Source organism: Ostrea edulis, chromosome 7, assembly GCF_947568905.1.
Source record: "Ostrea edulis chromosome 7, xbOstEdul1.1, whole genome shotgun sequence".
In the NCBI taxonomy this organism is placed as follows: domain Eukaryota; kingdom Metazoa; phylum Mollusca; class Bivalvia; order Ostreida; family Ostreidae; genus Ostrea; species Ostrea edulis.
The window spans coordinates 36,948,599-36,972,895 of record NC_079170.1 but is presented as its reverse complement, the minus strand read 5'-3'; the positions used below and the strand labels follow the sequence as shown (position 1 = coordinate 36,972,895).

At 30.4% G+C, this 24,297-nt stretch overlaps 1 protein-coding gene across 8 annotated transcripts; it reads right to left on the bottom strand.

Annotated features, from left to right (window-relative positions):
- Window positions 1–613: 613 nt before the first annotated feature.
- Window positions 614–23,817, bottom strand: LOC125656257 (uncharacterized). 8 transcript variants are annotated; one of them, XM_056144213.1, is made up of 7 exons: window positions 23,596–23,805; window positions 23,040–23,106; window positions 18,373–18,411; window positions 12,248–12,289; window positions 4,258–4,299; window positions 1,132–1,289; window positions 614–942 (listed from the first exon to the last, which is right to left on the bottom strand). In XM_056144213.1, exons 1-7 carry the CDS (start codon window positions 23,690–23,692, stop codon window positions 797–799), a joined length of 591 nt encoding a protein of 196 aa, XP_056000188.1. In that variant the 5' UTR covers window positions 23,693–23,805; the 3' UTR covers window positions 614–796. The 8 variants fall into 8 exon arrangements, with proteins under 8 accessions (XP_056000188.1, XP_056000187.1, XP_056000190.1 ...); XM_056144212.1 differs by having other exon boundaries at window positions 18,373–18,414; window positions 23,596–23,804; XM_056144215.1 differs by lacking the exon at window positions 18,373–18,411 and having other exon boundaries at window positions 23,596–23,817.
- Window positions 23,818–24,297: the final 480 nt, after the last annotated feature.

Below are 24,297 nucleotides of genomic sequence, written 5' to 3'. Positions count from 1 at the left end.
GTACATGATGGCACTAACCTCAGTTTTATATCCTTTATGTTATCTAGGAGATTGCTGTATTTGTTATCTTTTTGTTTTTTAATTATTTCCTTTTCAGCATACTTTGATCGCAATCACTCATAAATCAGCCTTTGCATGATCAATTGTACATATATATGTTCCTCATAGATAGATAACATAGACTAGCTTCATCAGAAAGACACAACAACAGCAAATCTCTGTAGGAGTTACCTCCCGTTACAAGAGATTCGTGTAATGAATATACCATGATAGACATGCTTTCTCATACTGACGAGTTTAATGTTCAACGATAATGAAGTATCTGGTTGTCGACCTGTCCTGACAATAGGAAATGACGCACGTTGTTCAACATTTCGCGCATATATCCTTCTAGCTATTGACTTGGATACACGTTGTTTAGATATGTTTCCTTGGTATATTGCTATTTTTCCCAAGCATCACTTATAAGGAGGGACTTTTGCAAGAATGTAGATTAAAGTATTTCAAACCTGAGGGAAACCGACAATAATTTGATTGTAAATAAATCAACATAATTTCGAAGTCATTAAATGATTCCCCACCTCTTCGAGAGGTCCTAATGCCACAATCGGGAAATGTTTATACGGTGACTTTATTTTGGTATTGACAATATAAAAAAAATGACAGGCAGTGTTAGAGAGAGAGAGAGAAAAAGAGAGATGATATACTATCTAGTACAGTTTCAATAAGTCAAAAGAAATTTCTAAACACGATAGGTTCAGCCGTTAACAGCTCATCATCACTTAGACACATCGCTCTATGGTTTGTCACGCTCCGATTGCGTATCCTCGGCTTTTGTGACTGATCCGCCACTAGTTGGCACCAGCGGAATCCCAGACGATGTGGACTGTATGTTGATTGATGGTTGTTCAATTGTAGGAGCAACTGTGTTGTATACGTTCTCTATAATCAATATAAAAATCGCATAATCCTTGGTATTAACACTAACTTGTCAATGGCATTTTAGAGGGTAATACGACAAATACAAGGCAGCATGTACTTCATAATTACTTATACATGTCCCCAGGATATGAAATTGTGTGCATGATTTTCAGTTCGGTAAAAGGTTACAAAACATTTCCTTTGTTTTACCTGTTATTAAATTTGGATGGCTTTCAACGATGGCATAACTTCCATATCCTGGTCGGGTTCGACGTCTCAAATGACAAAATACACCAACTATCAGACCAACCAGAATACCAAACCCGATCACGGTTCCATATGCAATACCAAATATGGATAGATATGGGCTAAAATCATGAAATTAGGGTTACAAACATTATGGGACAAATGAAATATATATTTTTTCAATTTCAAATTATGTCAAATAACAACAACTGTGTGTCTTAACAAACATGTTACAGCTTGTATCTACTATCTAGAAAGTGTTTGTACTATATACATGTAATATATAGATATAGATAATATATGTAGTAATATATACATGTAGATAGTGTCTGTAGTAATATATACATGTAGATAATGTCTGTAATAGTATATACATGTCAATAATGTCTGTAGTAATATATACATGTAGATACTGCCTGTAGTAATATATACATGTAGATAATGTCTGTAGTAGTATATACATGTCGATAATGTCTGTAGTAATATACACATGTAGATAGTGTCTGAGGTAATATATATATATATATATATATATGTAAATAGTGTATATTGTAATATATACATGTAGATAGTGTCTGTAGTAATATATCTATGTAAATAGTGTCTGTAATAATATATACATGTACAGTGTATATACTGTCTGGAGTAATATATACATGTATATAGTGTCTGTAGTAATATATACATGTAGATAATGTTTGTAGAAATATATACAGGTAGATAGTGTCTGTAGTAATATATACATGTAGATAATGTTTGTAGTAATATATACATGAAGATAGTGTTTGTAATAACATATACATGTAGATAGTGTCTGTAGTAATATATACATGTAGATAATGTTTGTAGTAATATATACATGAAGATAGTGTTTGTAATAACATATACATGTAGATAGTGTCTGTAGTAATATATACATGTAGATACTGTCTGTAGTAATATATACATGTAGATAATGTCTGTAGTAATATATACATGTAGATAATATTTGTTATAACATATACATGTAGATAGTGTCTGTAGTAATATATCTATGTAAATAGTGTTTCTAGTAATATATACATGTACAGTGTAGATATTGTCTGTAGCAATATATACATGTAGATAGTGTTTGTAGTAATATATACATGTAGATAGTGTCTGTAGTAATATACACATGTAGATACTGTCTGTAGTAATATATACATGTAGATAATGTCTGTAATAATATATATATGTAGGTAATGTATGTAGTAATATACACATGTCGATAGTGTCTGTAGTGATATATACATGTAGATACTGTCTGTAGTAATAAATACATACAGATAGTGTCTGTAGTAATATATACATGTATATAGTGTCTGTAGTAATATATACATGTAGATAGTATCTGTAGTAATATATACATGTAGATAGTGTCGGTAGTAATATGTATATATATTATTACTACTGTAACGCTTCGCGTCTCGTGTGATCTGATGATTCACTCCTGTCAACTCGACGTTATCTGACTCTTCAGATCAAGTTACTGAAGTAATGATAAATTTATTTATATACCCCCTTTATGCATTTTAAATCCACATTTATAAGATAATAAATGTAATCCAAATTACCAAAAACACAGACATACCAAAAAATTCTTTTTTGTACGGAGTTTTGTTTGTGATGCAGTCAATATTTTACACAAAAAACGTTGCGTTGATGCATTGTGACGTCATTGTGACGGCATCAGTTTCAGATGATACTCATACGGAATCAGGAAACCACAGTGTGTGATCTGGAAAACCGGATCACACGCTGTGAAATCCCTGATATCAAAGAACGATACATTTTTTGGGTATATGATAAATATATATTATTACTACAGTAACTTGATCCGAAGAGTCGGATCTCGTCGAGTTGACAGGCGTGGGTCATCAGATCACACGAGACGCAAAGCGTCGAGTTTGATCTGATGATCCGTGCCTGTCAACGAGACGTGATCCAACTCTTTGGATCAAGTTACTGTAGTAATGATAAATTTATTATATACCCCCTATGGATTTTATATCCACATTTATATGATACTAAATGTAATCCAAATTATCAAAAATACAGTCATACAGTGAAATTATGCTTTGTGTACATGCAGTTTTGTTTGTGACGCGGCCAATATTTTAAGCATAAAAAACGTTGCGTTGATGCATTGTGACGTCATTGTGACGTTATCAGTTTCAGAGGACACTGATACGGAATCAGAAAACAACAGGGTGGTGATCCGGAAAACCGGATCACACGCTGTGAAATCCACAGTATTAAAGAACGATACATTGATGGGTATATAATAAATACATGTAGATAGTGATTCAATCTTTTGAAAGTAAAATTTTGTGTAAATCATTCAACAAACGGCTCTTCTTGCACTTCAATTACTCAAATGAACACAAAAACAATCATCAGGTACGTAGAAGCATGGCTCTGTCCCCTGTTATTATTGCATGCAACACTGGATATTTTTACGTGAAGAGATCGATCTATAGATAGGCTTGACCCCCTCCCCCTTTCTCTTTAAAAACAAGCACCAGCATTGTGAATGGTGCAGTGGAAATGTAAACCTCTCGAGCTTTGGTTTTTCTTTTTCAATAAACTTATCAGGAATTGTAGGGCATGCTTACTGCTCCTAGGCACCTGATCCCACCTCTGGTGTGTCCAGGGGTCCGTGTTTGCCCAACTATCTATTTTGTATTGCTTATAGGAGTTATGAGATTGATCACTGTTCGTTATCTTCACCTTGCATTATGACGTCAATCCCCCTTTCTTCAACGATACTGCATGCCTGATTATGTCACATGCTTTCATTTTGCTTTAATTCTTAGACTAGGTGTCTGTTCTTTTGAAAACAGATTACTACTCAAATTCGCGTTATCAATTGCATTATAGCTTGGACAGAAATAAACGTCAAATACTCTTATAACATCCCCCCTTCCCCAACTCTACAATTTGACAACTGCATATTTAAAAAAAGTTTTCTCCTTAAAATTGAAGAATTTAAACCTTACTGTCAAAGATATGATACAACCTCTTAAAACTAAGAATAGTAAAGAATTTAGTAACGTTAGCTTTACTTACCCATGAAAACGGTGCTCTAAACTGGACCTCTTATAGTCGAGACTGCAAAAACGTAAGTAATTTCAATATATCCAGAGCAATCTAATTAAAATTAGATGGTATATCTGATCACATCCTAAGTACACAAATATCTATCAACAGCCTATAGAGGGACACGTCGGAAGTAAAATTTCCATATAGATAGTATCTGTAGTAATATATACATGTATATAGTATTTGTAGTGATATATACATGTAGATAGTGTCTGTAGTAATATATACATGCAGATAGTATTTGTAGTAATACATACATATAGTAATATATACATATAGATATACATAATATATACATGTCGAAAATGTCTGTAGTAATATATACATGTAGATAGTGTCTGTAGTAGTATATACATGTAGATAATGTCTGTAGTAATATATACATATAGATAATGTCTGTAGTAATATATACCTGTTGATAGTATCTGTAGTAATATATACATATAGATAGTGTATGTAGTAATATATACATGTAGATATTGTCTCTAGTAATATATACATGTAGATAATGTCTGTAGTAATATATACATGCATGTAGATAATGTCTGTAGTGATATATACATGTAGATAATGTCTGTAGTAATATATGCAAGGTGAAGATAACGAACAGTGATCAATATCATAACTCCTACAAGCAATACAAAATAGATAGTTGGGCAAACACGGACCCCTGGACACGCCAGAGGTGGGATCAGGTGCCGAGGAGGAGTAAGCATCCCCTGTTGACAGGTCACACCAGCCGTGAGTAATATATACATTAACATAATATATGTAGTGATATATATGTACATGTAGATAATATCTGTAGTATTATATAATGTATATAGTGTCTAGTAATATATACATGAAGATATTATCTGAAGTGATATATACATGTAAAAAGTGTCTGTAGTAATATATACATGTAGATAATGTCTATAGTGATATAAACCTGTAGATAATGTCTGTAGTAATATATAAATGTAGGTAATGTCTGTAGTAATATATACATATAGATTTTGTCTGTAGTGATATATACATGTAGATAATGTCTGTAGTGATATATACATGTAGATAATGTATATAGTAATATATACATGTACATAATCTCTATAGTAATATATACATGTACATCATGTCTGTAGTATACGTGTAGATAATGTAAGTAGTGTTACATACATGTAGATAATTTCGGTAGTAATATATACATGTACATAGTGTCTGTAGTAATATATACATGTATATAATGTCTGTAGTAATATATACATGTAGAGAGTGTCTGTAGTAATATGTACATGTAGATTGTGTATGTAGTAATATATACATGTAGATAATATATACGTGTAGATAATGTATGTAGTGTTATATACATGTAGATAGTGTGTGTAGTATTATATACATGTAGATAATGTCTGTAGTAATATATACATGTAGATAGTGTTTCTAATAATATATACATGAAGATAGTGTCTGTGGTACTATATACATGTAAATAGTGTCTGTAGTAATATATACATGTAAATAGTGTCTGTAGTAATATATACATGTAGATAGTGTTTCTAATAATATATACATGAAGATAGTATCTGTGGTAATATATACATGTAAATAGTGTCTGTAGTAATACATAGTATTAATATATACATATAGATAGTGTCTGTAGTGATATATACATGTACATATATATAATGTATGTAGTAAAATATACATGTAGATAATGTCTGTAGTAATATATACATGTAGATAATGTCTGTAGTAATATATACATGTAGATAATGTTTGTAGTAATATATACATGTAGGTAATGTCTGTAGTAATATATACATGTAGTGTCTGTAGTAATATATACATGTACCTTAAATATTTGGCTGGTAAAGTAATCTCTATCTACAAAGGCAAAAATAAAGATAAATGTAACCCTACAAACTACAGAGGTATTACATTGACTTCTGCAATAAGAAACTATTTGAAAAGGTTATTCTATCTCGCATTGAAAATGAATTAACTGAAAAGCGCATCTTATTTCCACATCCGTTACAATTTGGTTTCAGAAATGATCATGGTGCTATACCAGCCTGCTATGTCTTGAAAGAAGCCATTGGCTATTATGTATCAAGGGGTTCGCCAGTCTTCTGTGCTTTTTTAGATAACGAAAAGGCTTTTGATAGAATATGGCATAATGGCCTTTTATTTAAACTGCATACTCTTGGAATTGATCGTAGAATATGGAAAATCCTGAAATACTGGTACAATGGCAATAAATGTTTTGTATCCTTTGCTGGGATGAATTCGTCATTATACAATGTTTCACAAGGTGTTGGTCAAGGAAGAGTTCTTAGTGCTTTTATGTTCCTTGTATATATAGACGATCTCTTAAATGAAATTTGTAAACTCAACTATGGGTTATTGTTGGGTGATATACATATACCAAGTATACTGTTAGCAGATGATACTGTTTTGCTGAGTAATTCGCCTCGCTCTCTTCAAAGTCTGTTGGTTATTGTTGAGCGTTATGCATACAAATGGAGACTTCATTACAATCCATGTAAAAGTGTTTTTATAGTTTTTAATAAGTTTCCTCTTTCATTTGTAAATTATGAAATGAAATTATTTAATGACCATATACCATATTGTGATAGTGTCATATATGCAGGTTGTTTGCTTCAAGCAAACATGAAATGTGACAAATTGACAGATCGAGCGTGCAGGGCTGCAAGAACTAAAATACATTCCTTGTATACAATTGGTGTGAACAGTTTTCAGATTCATCCTATAGTTTCAACTAAAATTTGGAAAAGGATTGTGTTACCGTCGGCATTCTATTCTTGTGAGCTATGGACAGCATTATCTAAAGAAGATCTGAACAAAATTGAATATATCCAAAGACATTTTTCTAGAATAATACAAGGTTTTTCAAAATATTCTCCATCTCTTTCGTGCATTGCAAATCTAGGTTTATGGACTATGGAAGGTTATATTGATAAATGTCGTTTATTATTATTCGGTAGACTGCATAGAGCAGATCAAAACTCTACTCACAATAAAGTATATAGATTTATCTCCAATGTTTGTGTTGCTGAAAAGTTTCTTGTGACAAAAATTATTATTGATACTCTGACAAAATACGAAATGTCTAATTTATTTTCTGACCATGCTGATATTGTTTTTGATAAACAATCATTCTCAAAATTAGTTTTTAAAAATGTATTTCTAGTAGAAGATAGAAAATGGCATAATGCAATATCACAATGTCAACATATGTCGTTGTTTATGAAAATTCATTGTAAATTAAGACCAAGTCATATCTGGTGTATCCTTAATGAAAATCCTGGTCAACGACGGTCTATTAATTGTCTCTTGCAACTTGCTTCTATGAAAATAGTTTCAAAAGAATGTACTTTGTGTGGTAAAAATGTTTTAAATTATAACATGCATGTAATGCTTAGTTGCTTCAATGTTTTATCAGAAAGAGAACATTTACTAGAGAATATATTGGATCTGTTAGACCTTGAAGAATATGTTAATTTTGAGAGCCAAAGTATTGAAACACAATATCTTTCTCTTCTGGGATGTATTAATGGTACAAGCTTTGGAAATTTGTCTCGTGATAAATGGAAAAAAGTAATTCAAATTGTTTCAAATTACGTTTTCAAATTGAAAAATCTCTTTATCTTTGATTGTCGTAAAATGTAACTTTGTACATATATAATTATGTTTGTTTGTTCCTGTTCATATCTAATTATATAATGTTCTAGTTTTCAATTACTTATAACTCTTCATTACCTTGGAGGAAATAAAGAATATCTTATCTTATCTTATCTTAGACATGTAGATAGTGTTTGTAGTAATATATCCATGTAAATAGTGTTTGTAGTAATATATACATGTATATAGTGAATGTATTAATATATACATGTAGATAGTGTCTGTACTAATATAAACATGTAAATAGTGTCTGTAGCGATATAAACATGTAGATAGTGTTTGTAGTAATATATACATGTAGATAATGTCTGCAGTGATATATACATGTAGGTAGTGTCTGTAGTAATATATACATGTAGATTGTGTCTTTAGTAATATATACATGTAGGTAGTGTCTGTAGTAATATATATATGTAGATAATGTCTGTAGTAATATATACATGTAGAAAATGTCTGTAGTAATATATACATGTAGATAATGTCTGTAGTAATATATACATGTAAATAATGTCTTTAGTAATATATACATGTAGATAATGTTTGTAGTAATATATACCTGTAAAATGTGTCTGTAGTAATATATACATGTATATCATGTATGTAGTAGTATATACGCGTAGATAATGTCTGTAGTAATATATACATGTAGAAAATGTCTGTAGTAATATATACCTGTAAAATGTGTCTGTAGTAATATATACATGTAAATAGTATCTGTAGTAATATATACATGTAAATAATGTATGTAGTAATATATACATGTATATAGTGTCTGTAGTTATATATACATGTAAATAATGTATGTAGTAATATATACATGTAGAAAATGTCTGTAGTAAAATATACCTGTAAAATGTGTCTGTACTAATATATACATGTAAATAGTGTATGTAGTAATATATACATGTAAATAATCTCTGTAGTAATATATACATGTAGATAATATATGTAGTAATATATGCATGTAGTTAATGTGTCTAGTAATATATACATGTAGATAATGTCTGTGGTAATATATACATGTAGATAATGTCTGTGGTAATATATACATGTAGATAATGTCTGTGGTAATATATACATGTAGATAATGTCTGTGGTAATATATACATGTAGATAATGTCTGTAGTACTATATATATGTAGATAGTGTCTTTAGTAATATATACATATAGATAGTGTCTGTAGTAATATATACATGTAGAGATTGTCTGTAGTAATATATACCTGTACAATGTGTCTGTAGTAATATATACATGTAGATAGTGTCTGTAGTAATATATACATGTAGATAATGTCTGTAGTAATATATACATGTAGATAATGTCTGTGGTAATATATACATGTAGATAGTGTCTGTAGTAATACATAGTATTAATATATACATATAGATAGTGTCTGTAGTGATATATACATGTACATATATATAATGTATGTAGTAAAATATACATGTAGATAATGTATGTAGTAATATATACATGTAGATAGTGTCTGTAGTAATATATACATGTTGATAGTGTTTGTAATAACATATACATGTAGATAATCTCTATAGTTATATATACATGTAGATAATGTATGTAGTGATATACACCTGTAGATTGTGTCTGTAGTAATATATACATGTAGATAGTGTCTGTAGTGATATACACCTATAGATTATCTACCTGTAGATAGTGTCTGTACTAATATATACATCTAGATAATGTCTGTAGTAATATATACATGTAAATAATGTCTTTAGTAATATATACATGTAGACAGTCTCTGTAGTAATATATACATGTAGATACTGTCTGTAGTAATATATACATGTAGATAATATCTGTAGTAATATATACATGTAGATAGTGTCTGTAGTAATATATACCTGTAGATAGTCTCTGTAGTAATATATACAAGTAGATTCTGTCTGTAGTAATATATACATGTAGATACTGTCTGTAGTAATATATACATGTAGATAATGTTTGTAGTAATATATACATGTAGATAATATCTGTAATCACATATACATGTATATAATGTCTGTAGTAATATATACATGAAGATAGTGTTTGTAATAACATATACATGTAGATAGTGTCTGTAGTAATATATACATGTAGGTACTGTCTGTAGTAATATATACATGTAGATAATGTCTGTAGTAATATATACATGTAGATAATATCTGTTATAACATATACATGTAGATAGTGTCTGTAGTAATATATCTATGTAAATAGTGTTTCTAGTAATATATACATGTACAGTGTAGATATTGTCTGTAGCAATATATACATGTAGATAGTGTTTGTAGTAATATATACATGTAGATAGTGTCTGTAGTAATATACACATGTAGATACTGTCTGTAGTAATATATGCATGTAGATAATGTCTGTAATAATATATATATGTAGGTAATGTATGTAGTAATATACACATGTCGATAGTGTATGTAGTGATATATACATGTAGATACTGTCTGTAGTAATATATACATGTAGATAGTGTCTGTAGTAATATATACATGTATATAGTGTCTGTAGTAATATATACATGTAGATAGTATCTGTAGTAATATATACATGTAGATAGTGTCGGTAGTAATATGTATATATATTATTACTACTGTAACGCTTCGCGTCTCGTGTGATCTGATGATTCACTCCTGTCAACTCGACGTTATCTGACTCTTCAGATCAAGTTACTGTAGTAATGATAAATTTATTTATATACCCCCTTTATGCAATTTTAATCCACATTTATAAGATAATAAATGTAAACCAAATTACCAAAAACACAGACATACCAAAAAATTCTTTTCTGTACGGAGTTTTGTTTGTGATGCAGTCAATATTTTACACAAAAAACGTTGCGTTGATGCATTGTGACGTCATTGTGACGGCATCAGTTTCAGATGATACTCATACGGAATCAGGAAACCACAGTGTGTGATCTGGAAAACCGGATCACACGCTGTGAAATCCCTGATATCAAAGAACGATACATTTTTTGGGTATATGATAAATATATATTATTACTACAGTAACTTGATCCGAAGAGTCGGATCTCGTCGAGTTGACAGGCGCGGGTCATCAGATCACACGAGACGCAAAGCGTCGAGTTTGATCTGATGATCCGTGCCTGTCAACGAGACGTGATCCAACTCTTTGGATCAAGTTACTGTAGTAATGATAAATTTATTATATACCCCCTATGGATTTTATATCCACATTTATATGATACTAAATGTAATCCAAATTATCAAAAATACAGTCATACAGTGAAATTATGCTTTGTGTACATGCAGTTTTGTTTGTGACGCGGCCAATATTTTAAGCATAAAAAACGTTGCGTTGATGCATTGTGACGTCATTGTGACGTTATCAGTTTCAGAGGACACTGATACGGAATCAGAAAACAACAGGGTGGTGATCCGGAAAACCGGATCACACGCTGTGAAATCCACAGTATTAAAGAACGATACATTGATGGGTATATAATAAATACATGTAGATAGTGATTCAATCTTTTGAAAGTAAAATTTTGTGTAAATCATTCAACAAACGGCTCTTCTTGCACTTCAATTACTCAAATGAACACAAAAACAATCATCAGGTACGTAGAAGCATGGCTCTGTCCCCTGTTATTATTGCATGCAACACTGGATATTTTTACGTGAAGAGATCGATCTATAGATAGGCTTGACCCCCTCCCCCTTTCTCTTTAAAAACAAGCACCAGCATTGTGAATGGTGCAGTGGAAATGTAAACCTCTCGAGCTTTGGTTTTTCTTTTTCAATAAACTTATCAGGAATTGTAGGGCATGCTTACTGCTCCTAGGCACCTGATCCCACCTCTGGTGTGTCCAGGGGTCCGTGTTTGCCCAACTATCTATTTTGTATTGCTTATAGGAGTTATGAGATTGATCACTGTTCGTTATCTTCACCTTGCATTATGACGTCAATCCCCCTTTCTTCAACGATACTGCATGCCTGATTATGTCACATGCTTTCATTTTGCTTTAATTCTTAGACTAGGTGTCTGTTCTTTTGAAAACAGATTACTACTCAAATTCGCGTTATCAATTGCATTATAGCTTGGACAGAAATAAACGTCAAATACTCTTATAACATCCCCCCCCTTCCCCAACTCTACAATTTGACAACTGCATATTTAAAAAAAGTTTTCTCCTTAAAATTGAAGAATTTAAACCTTACTGTCAAAGATATGATACAACCTCTTAAAACTAAGAATAGTAAAGAATTTAGTAACGTTAGCTTTACTTACCCATGAAAACGGTGCTCTAAACTGGACCTCTTAAAGTCGAGACTGCAAAAACGTAAGTAATTTCAATATATCCAGAGCAATCTAATTAAAATTAGATGGTATATCTGATCACATCCTAAGTACACAAATATCTATCAACAGCCTATAGAGGGACACGTCGGAAGTAAAATTTCCATATAGATAGTATCTGTAGTAATATATACATGTATATAGTATTTGTAGTGATATATACATGTAGATAGTGTCTGTAGTAATATATACATGCAGATAGTATTTGTAGTAATACATACATATAGTAATATATACATATAGATATACATAATATATACATGTCGAAAATGTATGTAGTAATATATACATGTAGATAGTGTCTGTAGTAGTATATACATGTAGATAATGTCTGTAGTAATATATACCTGTTGATAGTATCTGTAGTAATATATACATATAGATAGTGTATGTAGTAATATATACATGTAGATATTGTCTCTAGTAATATATACATGTAGATAATGTCTGTAGTAATATATACATGCATGTAGATAATGTCTGTAGTGATATATACATGTAGATAATGTCTGTAGTAATATATGCAAGGTGAAGATAACGAACAGTGATCAATATCATAACTCCTACAAGCAATACAAAATAGATAGTTGGGCAAACACGGACCCCTGGACACGCCAGAGGTGGGATCAGGTGCCGAGGAGGAGTAAGCATCCCCTGTTGACAGGTCACACCAGCCGTGAGTAATATATACATTAACATAATATATGTAGTGATATATATGTACATGTAGATAATATCTGTAGTATTATATAATGTATATAGTGTCTAGTAATATATACATGAAGATATTATCTGAAGTGATATATACATGTAAATAGTGTCTGTAGTAATATATACATGTAGATAATGTCTATAGTGATATAAACCTGTAGATAATGTCTGTAGTAATATATAAATGTAGGTAATGTCTGTAGTAATATATACATATAGATTTTGTCTGTAGTGATATATACATGTAGATAATGTCTGTAGTGATATATACATGTAGATAATGTATATAGTAATATATACATGTACATAATCTCTATAGTAATATATACATGTACATCATGTCTGTAGTATACGTGTAGATAATGTATGTAGTGTTATATACATGTAGATAATTTCGGTAGTAATATATACATGTACATAGTGTCTGTAGTAATATATACATGTATATACTGTCTGTAGTAATATATACATGTAGAGAGTGTCTGTAGTAATATATACATGTAGATTGTGTGTGTAGTAATATATACATGTAGATAGTGTTTCTAATAATATATACATGAAGATAGTGTCTGTGGTACTATATACATGTAAATAGTGTCTGTAGTAATATATACATGTAAATAGTGTCTGTAGTAATATATACATGTAGATAGTGTTTCTAATAATATATACATGAAGATAGTATCTGTGGTAATATATACATGTAAATAGTGTCTGTAGTAATACATAGTATTAATATATACATATAGATAGTGTCTGTAGTGATATATACATGTACATATATATAATGTATGTAGTAAAATATACATGTAGATAATGTCTGTAGTAATATATACATGTAGATAATGTCTGTAGTAATATATACATGTAGATAATGTTTGTAGTAATATATACATGTAGGTAATGTCTGTAGTAATATATACATGTAGTGTCTGTAGTAATATATACATGTACCTTAAATATTTGGCTGGTAAAGTAATCTCTATCTACAAAGGCAAAAATAAAGATAAATGTAACCCTACAAACTACAGAGGTATTACATTGACTTCTGCAATAAGAAACTATTTGAAAAGGTTATTCTATCTCGCATTGAAAATGAATTAACTGAAAAGCGCATCTTATTTCCACATCCGTTACAATTTGGTTTCAGAAATGATCATGGTGCTATACCAGCCTGCTATGTCTTGAAAGAAGCCATTGGCTATTATGTATCAAGGGGTTCGCCAGTCTTCTGTGCTTTTTTAGATAACGAAAAGGCTTTTGATAGAATATGGCATAATGGCCTTTTATTTAAACTGCATACTCTTGGAATTGATCGTAGAATATGGAAAATCCTGAAATACTGGTACAATGGCAATAAATGTTTTGTATCCTTTGCTGGGATGAATTCGTCATTATACAATGTTTCACAAGGTGTTGGTCAAGGAAGAGTTCTTAGTGCTTTTATGTTCCTTGTATATATAGACGATCTCTTAAATGAAATTTGTAAACTCAACTATGGGTTATTGTTGGGTGATATACATATACCAAGTATACTGTTAGCAGATGATACTGTTTTGCTGAGTAATTCGCCTCGCTCTCTTCAAAGTCTGTTGGTTATTGTTGAGCGTTATGCATACAAATGGAGACTTCATTACAATCCATGTAAAAGTGTTTTTATAGTTTTTAATAAGTTTCCTCTTTCATTTGTAAATTATGAAATGAAATTATTTAATGATCATATACCATATTGTGATAGTGTCATATATGCAGGTTGTTTGCTTCAAGCAAACATGAAATGTGACAAATTGACAGATCGAGCGTGCAGGGCTGCAAGAACTAAAATACATTCCTTGTATACAATTGGTGTGAACAGTTTTCAGATTCATCCTATAGTTTCAACTAAAATTTGGAAAAGGATTGTGTTACCGTCGGCATTCTATTCTTGTGAGCTATGGACAGCATTATCTAAAGAAGATCTGAACAAAATTGAATATATCCAAAGACATTTTTCTAGAATAATACAAGGTTTTTCAAAATATTCTCCATCTCTTTCGTGCATTGCAAATCTAGGTTTATGGACTATGGAAGGTTATATTGATAAATGTCGTTTATTATTATTCGGTAGACTGCATAGAGCAGATCAAAACTCTACTCACAATAAAGTATATAGATTTATCTCCAATGTTTGTGTTGCTGAAAAGTTTCTTGTGACAAAAATTATTATTGATACTCTGACAAAATACGAAATGTCTAATTTATTTTCTGACCATGCTGATATTGTTTTTGATAAACAATCATTCTCAAAATTAGTTTTTAAAAATGTATTTCTAGTAGAAGATAGAAAATGGCATAATGCAATATCACAATGTCAACATATGTCGTTGTTTATGAAAATTCATTGTAAATTAAGACCAAGTCATATCTGGTGTATCCTTAATGAAAATCCTGGTCAACGACGGTCTATTAATTGTCTCTTGCAACTTGCTTCTATGAAAATAGTTTCAAAAGAATGTACTTTGTGTGGTAAAAATGTTTTAAATTATAACATGCATGTAATGCTTAGTTGCTTCAATGTTTTATCAGAAAGAGAACATTTACTAGAGAATATATTGGATCTGTTAGACCTTGAAGAATATGTTAATTTTGAGAGCCAAAGTATTGAAACACAATATCTTTCTCTTCTGGGATGTATTAATGGTACAAGCTTTGGAAATTTGTCTCGTGATAAATGGAAAAAAGTAATTCAAATTGTTTCAAATTACGTTTTCAAATTGAAAAATCTCTTTATCTTTGATTGTCGTAAAATGTAACTTTGTACATATATAATTATGTTTGTTTGTTCCTGTTCATATCTAATTATATAATGTTCTAGTTGTCAATTACTTATAACTCTCCATTACCTTGGAGGAAATAAAGAATATCTTATCTTATCTTATCTTAGACATGTAGATAGTGTTTGTAGTAATATATCCATGTAAATAGTGTTTGTAGTAATATATACATGTATATAGTGAATGTATTAATATATACATGTAGATAGTGTCTGTACTAATATAAACATGTAAATAGTGTCTGTAGCGATATAAACATGTAGATAGTGTTTGTAGTAATATATACATGTAGATAATGTCTTCAGTGATATATACATGTAGATAGTGTCTGTAGTAATATATACATGTAGATAATGTATGTAGTAATATATACATGTAGAAAATGTCTGTAGTAATATATACATGTAGAAAATGTCTGTAGTAATATATACCTGTAAAATGTGTCTGTAGTAATATATACATGTAAATAGTGTCTGTAGTAATATATACATGTAAATAATGTATGTAGTAATATATACATGTATATAGTGTCTGTAGTTATATATACATGTAAATAATGTATGTAGTAATATATACATGTAGAAAATGTCTGTAGTAATATATACCTGTAAAATGTGTCTGTAGTAATATATACATGTAAATAGTGTATGTAGTAATATATACATGTAAATAATCTCTGTAGTAATATATACATGTAGATAATATATGTAGTAATATATGCATGTAGTTAATGTGTCTAGTAATATATACATGTAGATAATGTCTGTGGTAATATATACATGTAGATAATGTCTGTAGTACTATATATATGTAGATAGTGTCTTTAGTACATGTAATATATACACATAGATAATGTCTGTAGTATTATATACATGTAGAGATTGTCTGTAGTAATATATACCTGTACAATGTGTCTGTAGTAATATATACATGTAGATAGTGTTTGTAGTAATATATACATGTAGAGAGTGTCTGTAGTAATATATACCTGTACAATGTGTCTGTAGTAATATATACATGTAGATAGTGTTTGTAGTAATATATACATGTAGATAATGTCTGTATTAATATATACATGTAGATAATGTATGTGGTAATATATACATGTAGAGAGTGTCTGTAGTAATATATACATGTAGATAGTGTCTTTAGTAATATATACATATAGATAATGTATGTAGTATTACATACATGTAGAGATTGTCTGTAGTAATATATACATGTAGATAGTGTCTGTAGTAATACATACATGTAGATAGTGTCTGTAGTAATATATACATGTAGATAGTGTTTGCAATAACATATACATGTAGATAGTGTCTGTAGTAATATATACATGTAGGTAGTGTCTATAGAAATATATACATGTAGATAGTGTATGTAGTAATATATACATATAGATAACGTCTGTAGTAATATATACATGTAGATAATCTCTATAGTAATATATACATGTAGATAATGTCTGTAGTGATATACACCTGTAGATTGTGTCTGTAGTAATATATACATGTAGATAGTGTCTGTAGTGATATACACCTGTAGATTATCTACCTGTAGATAGTGTCTGTACTAATATATACATGTAGATAGTGTCTGTAGTAATATATACATGTAGATAGTGTCTGTAGTAATATATACCTGTAGATAGTCTCTGTAGTAATATATACAAGTAGATTCTGTCTGTAGTAATATATACATGTAGATACTGTCGGTAGTAATATATATATATATATTGATAGTGTCTGTACTAATATATACATGTAGATAATGTCTGTATTAATATATACATGTAGATAATGTCTGTGGTAATATATAAAGTTGATAGTGTCTGTACTAATATATACATGTAGATAATGTCAGTAGTACTATATACATGTAGATATTTATTTAAGCTTTTGAAAGTAAATTCTCTGTAAATCATTTAACTTATGGCTCTTCTTGCACTTCAATTACCCAAATGGACAGAAAAACAATCATCAGAAGCAATGGGTCTGTCCCCTCTTATTATTACACGTAACATTGGATATTTTTACCTACAGAGATCGTTCTACAGATAGATTTGATCCCCCAACCCCCAACACCCCCAACCCCTCTTTAAAAAGCAAACATCAGCATTGTGAATGGTGTAGGCGAAATGTAAAACTCTCGAGATTTTTTTTTTCATTTACTTATCAAAAATTGTAGGGTAATATTATAACGTCAATCCCTTTTTCTTCAACGATACCACGTGCCTTGTGATGTCACATGCTTTCATTATGCTTTAATTCTTAGAATAGGTGTCTGTTCTTTTGAAAACAGATTACAACTGAAATTCTCGTTATCAATTGCATTATAGCTTGGAGAGAAATAAAGGTTAAATACTCCTATAACATTCCCTTCCCCTCCCTAACTCTACAATTGGACAACTGCATATTTTAAAAAGTGTTCTCCATAAAATTGAACATATTAAACCTTCTTTATGTCATAGATATAATACAACCTGTTAAAACTCAGCATAGTGAAAAATTTGGTAATGTAAGCTTTACTTACTCATCGTAAGCGCTCCTCAAACTGCCAGGGGGATACTCACTACTGCAAAAGTGCAGGCTATTTCAATATATCTAGAGCAATCGAATTAAAATTAGATGTTATATCCGCTCACATACTCGGTACACAAAGATCTAACAACAGCCTATAGAGGGTCACGTCAGAGGTCAAATTTCCATGTAGATAGTCTCTGTAATAATATATACATGTAGATAGTATCTGTAGTAATATATACATGTAGATAATGTCTGTAGTAATATATACATAAAGATAGTGTATGTATTAATGTATACACGTAGATAGTATCTGTAGTGATATATACATATAGATAATGTCTGTAGTCATATATACATGTAGATAATGTCTGTAGTAATATATACATGTAGATAGTGTCTGTAGTAATATATACATGTAGATAGTGTATGTAGTAATATGTAATGCTGATAGTGTTTGTAGTAATATATACATGTAGATAGTGTCTTTAGTTATATATACATGTAGATAGTGTCTGTAGAAATATAAACATGTAGATAATGTCTGTAGTAATATATACATGAAGATAGTGTCTATACTAATATATACATGTAAATAATGTCTGTAGTAATACATACATGTAGACAGTGTCTGTAGTAATATATACATGTAGATAATGTCTGTAGTAATATATACATGTAGATAGTGTCTGTAGTGATATATACGTGTAGATAATCTCTGTAGTAATATATACGTGTAGATAATGTCTGTAGATATATATATATATATATATATATATATATATATATATATATATATATATATATATATATATATATATATAATGTATATAGTAATATATATGTAAATAATGTCTGTAGTAATATATGCATGTAGATAGTGTTTGTGGTAATATATACATGCAAATAGTGTTTGTGGTAATATATACATGTATATAATGTCTGTAGTAAAACATTCATGTAGATAGTGTCTATAGTAATATATACATGTAGATAGTGTATGTAGTAATATATACATGTAGATACTGTCTGTAGTAATATATACATGTAGATAGTGTATGTAGTAATATATACATGTAGATACTGTCTGTAGTAATATATATATGTATATAGTGTCTGTAGTAATATATACATGTAGAAAATGTGTCTGTAGTAATATATACATGTATATAGTGAATGTATTAATATATACATGTAGATAGTGTCTGTAGTAATATATACATGTAGATAGTGTCTGTAGTAATATATACATGTAGATAGTGTCTGTAGTAATATATACATGTACATAATGTCTGTAGTAATATATACATGTAGATAGTCTCTGTAATAACATATACATGTAGATAATGTCTGTAGTAATATATACATGTAGATAATGTCTGTAGTAATATATACATGTAGATATTGTCTTTAGTGAAATATAAAAGTTGATAGAGTATGTAGTAATATACACATGTAGATAGTGTCTGTAGTAATATATACATGTAGACAGTGTCTGTAGTAATATATATATGTAGATAATGTATGTAGTAATATATATATGTAGATAGTATTTGTAGTAATATATACATGTAGATAATGTCTGTAGTAATATATACATGTTGATAATGTCTGTAGTAATATATACATGTACATAATGTCTGTAGTAATATATACATTTAGATAGTCTCTGTAATAACATATACATGTAGATAATGTCTGTAGTAATATATGCATGTAGATAGTGTCTGTAGTAATATATACATATAGATAGTGTCTGTAGTAATATATACATGTAGATAATGTCTGTAGTAATATATACATGTAGATAATGTCTGTAGTAATATATACATATAGATAGTGTCTGTAGTAATATATACATGTAGATAGTGTATGTAGTAATATATACATGTAGGTAGTGTCTGTAATAATATATACATGTAGATAGTCTGTAGTAATATATACATGTAGATAGTGTCTGTAGTAATATATACATGTAGATAGTGTCTGTAGTAATATATACATATAGATAGTGTCTGTAGTAATATATACATGTAGGTAGTGTCTGTAGTAATATATACATATAGATAGTGTCTGTAGTAATATATACATGTAGGTAGTGTCTGTAGTAATATATACATATAGATAGTGTCTGTAGTAATATATACATGTAGGTAGTGTCTGTAGTAATATATACATGTAGATAGTGTCTGTAGTAATATATACATGTAGATAGTGTCTGTAGTAATATATACATGTAGATAGTGTATGTAGTAATAGAGCTATTACGGACATCATTTTATGAATTGGGGTAAGAAATTCATTTTAGAAATGATATTTTATGCTGCAAATTCTATTTGATAGCTTGTTGCAATGCTCAAACACTCTGTGTAGTCGTATAGTGTCAGGGTCCAGCTAAAAGTCAACCAAAAAATAATAGGTATTTTTCCGAGTTCATTTCTGCATATCTTGGGAAATATACGGAATTTCGGGATGAACTTTGGTAGTAATGTAGATTGATTATGTATGAATAAATTAAAATACAAAGTAGAATTTTATATCAATTAATTTATTATTTTACATCGGCTAACTTGGGTACCCTATATTTAAAGTTCTATACCTTTACTTTTTATATAGTAAATTCGACCCCAAGCGATGCAATTGCCTGTGGTCTGTAGTAATAAATACCTGTAGATAGTGTATGTAGTAATATATACATGTAGATAATGTCTGTAGTAATATATACATGTAGATAATGTCTGTAGTAATATATACATGTTGATAGTGTCCATTATATTGAACTATCTGTTATATTGACGTTCATTATATATTGAAGTTCATTATATTGAACTAGCTGTTATATTAAAGGAAAAGTAAATCCAAAATAGCATTATTTATATAGTTTAACATTGGTTATATTGAACTTTGGATATAATGAACAATTCAGGTTGCTCCCCTAAATGGCCTACATTTTTCACAATGCTATGCAAGTTATTTCCCCATGATTACAGAGGACACGCAGCATATTGCGGTTCTCAGTTAAGGTGTCATAAAAGGAATAAATGAGAAATTTACGATTTTTATTGCAATCAATTGACAGTCAAGGAATTTTTCAGAGAAGTAAGTGTAATGACTTGAAAATAGTATAACTGAACAACAATGCAATACATGTAGTTTAGTCACTGATTACATTTATTGATTTCTGTGTATCTTGTCGTCATTTCTCACAAGCAGTACTAGTGTATGGTAATGATGTAAGAACGTGTGTAAATATTAACCAGTCCTCGACTTCTTTAGATCAGAATCGGGATGTCATTAGTATATCAGCAATTCTTCATTACTATTTTTTATCAATATGTTGGACACCCAAAATACAAAACATATACAATAAGATGTGCCCAAAAACAAATGTGCAATCAACGCATACATATGCATTATCAATTCATTATTTCACACTGAACAAAACTACTTGTTACTAGATGTACACAAGATGTCAATAAACGGAACCTGTTAATTATCTCGCATTGGCATTTCTGTTGAAATATTTTTTCGCGTGTGCTTCAATCTTTTGAAAGTAAACTTTTGTGTAAATCATTCCATTTACGGCTCTTCTTGCACTTCGATTACTAAAATGAACACTAAAACACTTATTAGGTACGCAGCAACAATGGATCTGCTCCTCTTATTACTACATGTAAAGTTGGATATTTTCACGTGCAGAGAACAATCTATAGAAACCCTCAGTAAAAAAAAAACAAACACCAGCATTGTGAATGGTGTAGTGGAAATGTAAAATTCAACAGATGCTTACTCATTCTAGGCACCTGATCCCACCTCTGGTGTGTCCAGGGGTCCGTGTTTGCCCAACTATCTATTTTGTATTGATTGTGGGAGTTGTGAGATTGATCACGGTTCATTATCTTCGCCTTTCATGAATAAAACTCTTGAGCTTTGGATTTTTTTCTAATTTACTTGTCAAGAATTGTCGGGCAATATTATGAAGTCACCCCCCCCCCCTTTTTTTTAACGATACTACGTGCCTCATTATATCACATGCTTATATTGTGCTTTAATTCTTAGACTAGGTGGCTGTTGTTGTTTTAAAAAAACAGATTACTACTGAAATTCTCGGTATCAATTGCATTATAGCTTGGACAGAAATAAACGTCAAATATTCCTATAACATCCCCTCCTTCCCCAACTCTACAATTGGACGAGGTGCATATGTTCGCATATTTTAAAAAGTTTTCTCCATAAAATTGAAGAAATTAAACCTCGTTCATGACATAGACATAATACAACCTGTTAAAACTCAGCATAATATGGAATTTGGTAACGTAAGCTTTACAATACACTGTTAATACTATTTATGAGAAGTTTAGGACCGCAATCATAAGCACGCATCCAAGTTCCAGTGTAAGGAAGGTCACTGCAAAAATGTAGGTTATTTCAATATATTCAGAGTAGACAGATTTAAAAGCGCTCGTTGATTGGGGGGGGGGGGGGGGTGTAACGATCAACTTCTATTTTGAACAAGCCGTGGCTCGTGTTAGTGTTTGCTACAGTCTTTGTCCTGCTATTTAAAATATTGTAATCTTAATAGAATTTATGAGATTGATCACTGTTGGCGCTATTTTCACTCTTTCAATATAAGATTGATATAACTTATCTTTGTTGGTAACTAGACGCTACGCTTACCTGCCTCTGCAAATTCTTTCATACGTGTAACCATTGTATTCGTAATAACATCCACCTTCACATTTCTCTAAAATAAAATGTTGATGCTTATAAGTTTTGTTTTGTTCTCTGTGTGTGTGTGTGTGTGTGTGTGCGCGCGCGCGTGCATGTGCGTGTGTGCGCGTTTGTGGAGAGAGAGAGAGAGAGAGAGAGAGAGAGAGAGAGAGAGAGCAAATTATACCTGCTAAGATAATTTGTATCATATTGTGGTAAACGGAATTAAAACAGAGCATAACAAAGCCTGCGCTTGTACTTCTCGATATACACATGTAAAGGACTATTTTGGGTATTAAAGTAAAGGGTGAAAGCTCACTATAACGGGGAAAGACTGGCTATATAGTAAGATCTCCCCTGAGGAAAGTCTCACTATACAGCCAGTCTTACAGGGGAAAGTATCATAATATAACACCCGGATTATATGAAATCCGAAGCCATCACGCCTTAAATGAGAGCCTGGATTTGTAAACAAGAACCTTTACTCTGTATAGTGCGAATAAGAAAAAAATTATATACTCACCAAAGAATGAAACCAGCACAAGTGACGCTGTGACGATTCGTGAAATTCCGGATTCTATCCCCATGACTGCCCGACTACTGACGCAATGATTCTTCATAAAATAGCCCCGTGAATATTAAGTACCGTTTATAAAAGGTTTATAGTATGGAATGTATATTTCTCTTTGCACGTCAAGTTTTTGCTCACGAAAAATGTCCTGTTTTGTTTAATTAGGGAAAGAGATAAACAAATTTGTTTTAAGTAGGAAATAAATAAAATAGGAAAACATTATTTTTTAATGACATGTGAAATTCGTAGAGATGGACAACTCTCTTTACACGTACTTCCCCTATGTTTTTTGGTGTTTTTTTTTTTATAATTTGGGAGTCTTACCAGGTACGAATTATTTTTTTGCATGAATACGCCATCTTCCAAATATGAAGTGATCTTTGTCGGAAGCACATGCATTTAGCGGACTTCTGATGTCCTAATTGGGACAGAGTGGACCTACAGTCAGTGAGGATGACGACCAAATGTATTTTAATGCGGCTTTTGTTTAAATATGTAAATGTAAAAAAAAAACACACACACACAAACACACATACACACAAAATACGACCTAAAGAAATGTTTTACATTTCATTGTTTCACGCCTTGTTATAAAGATGATAACCAATATCAATAGCACTTATATTTGTTTTTTCCATGTATACCTCGTGGTTT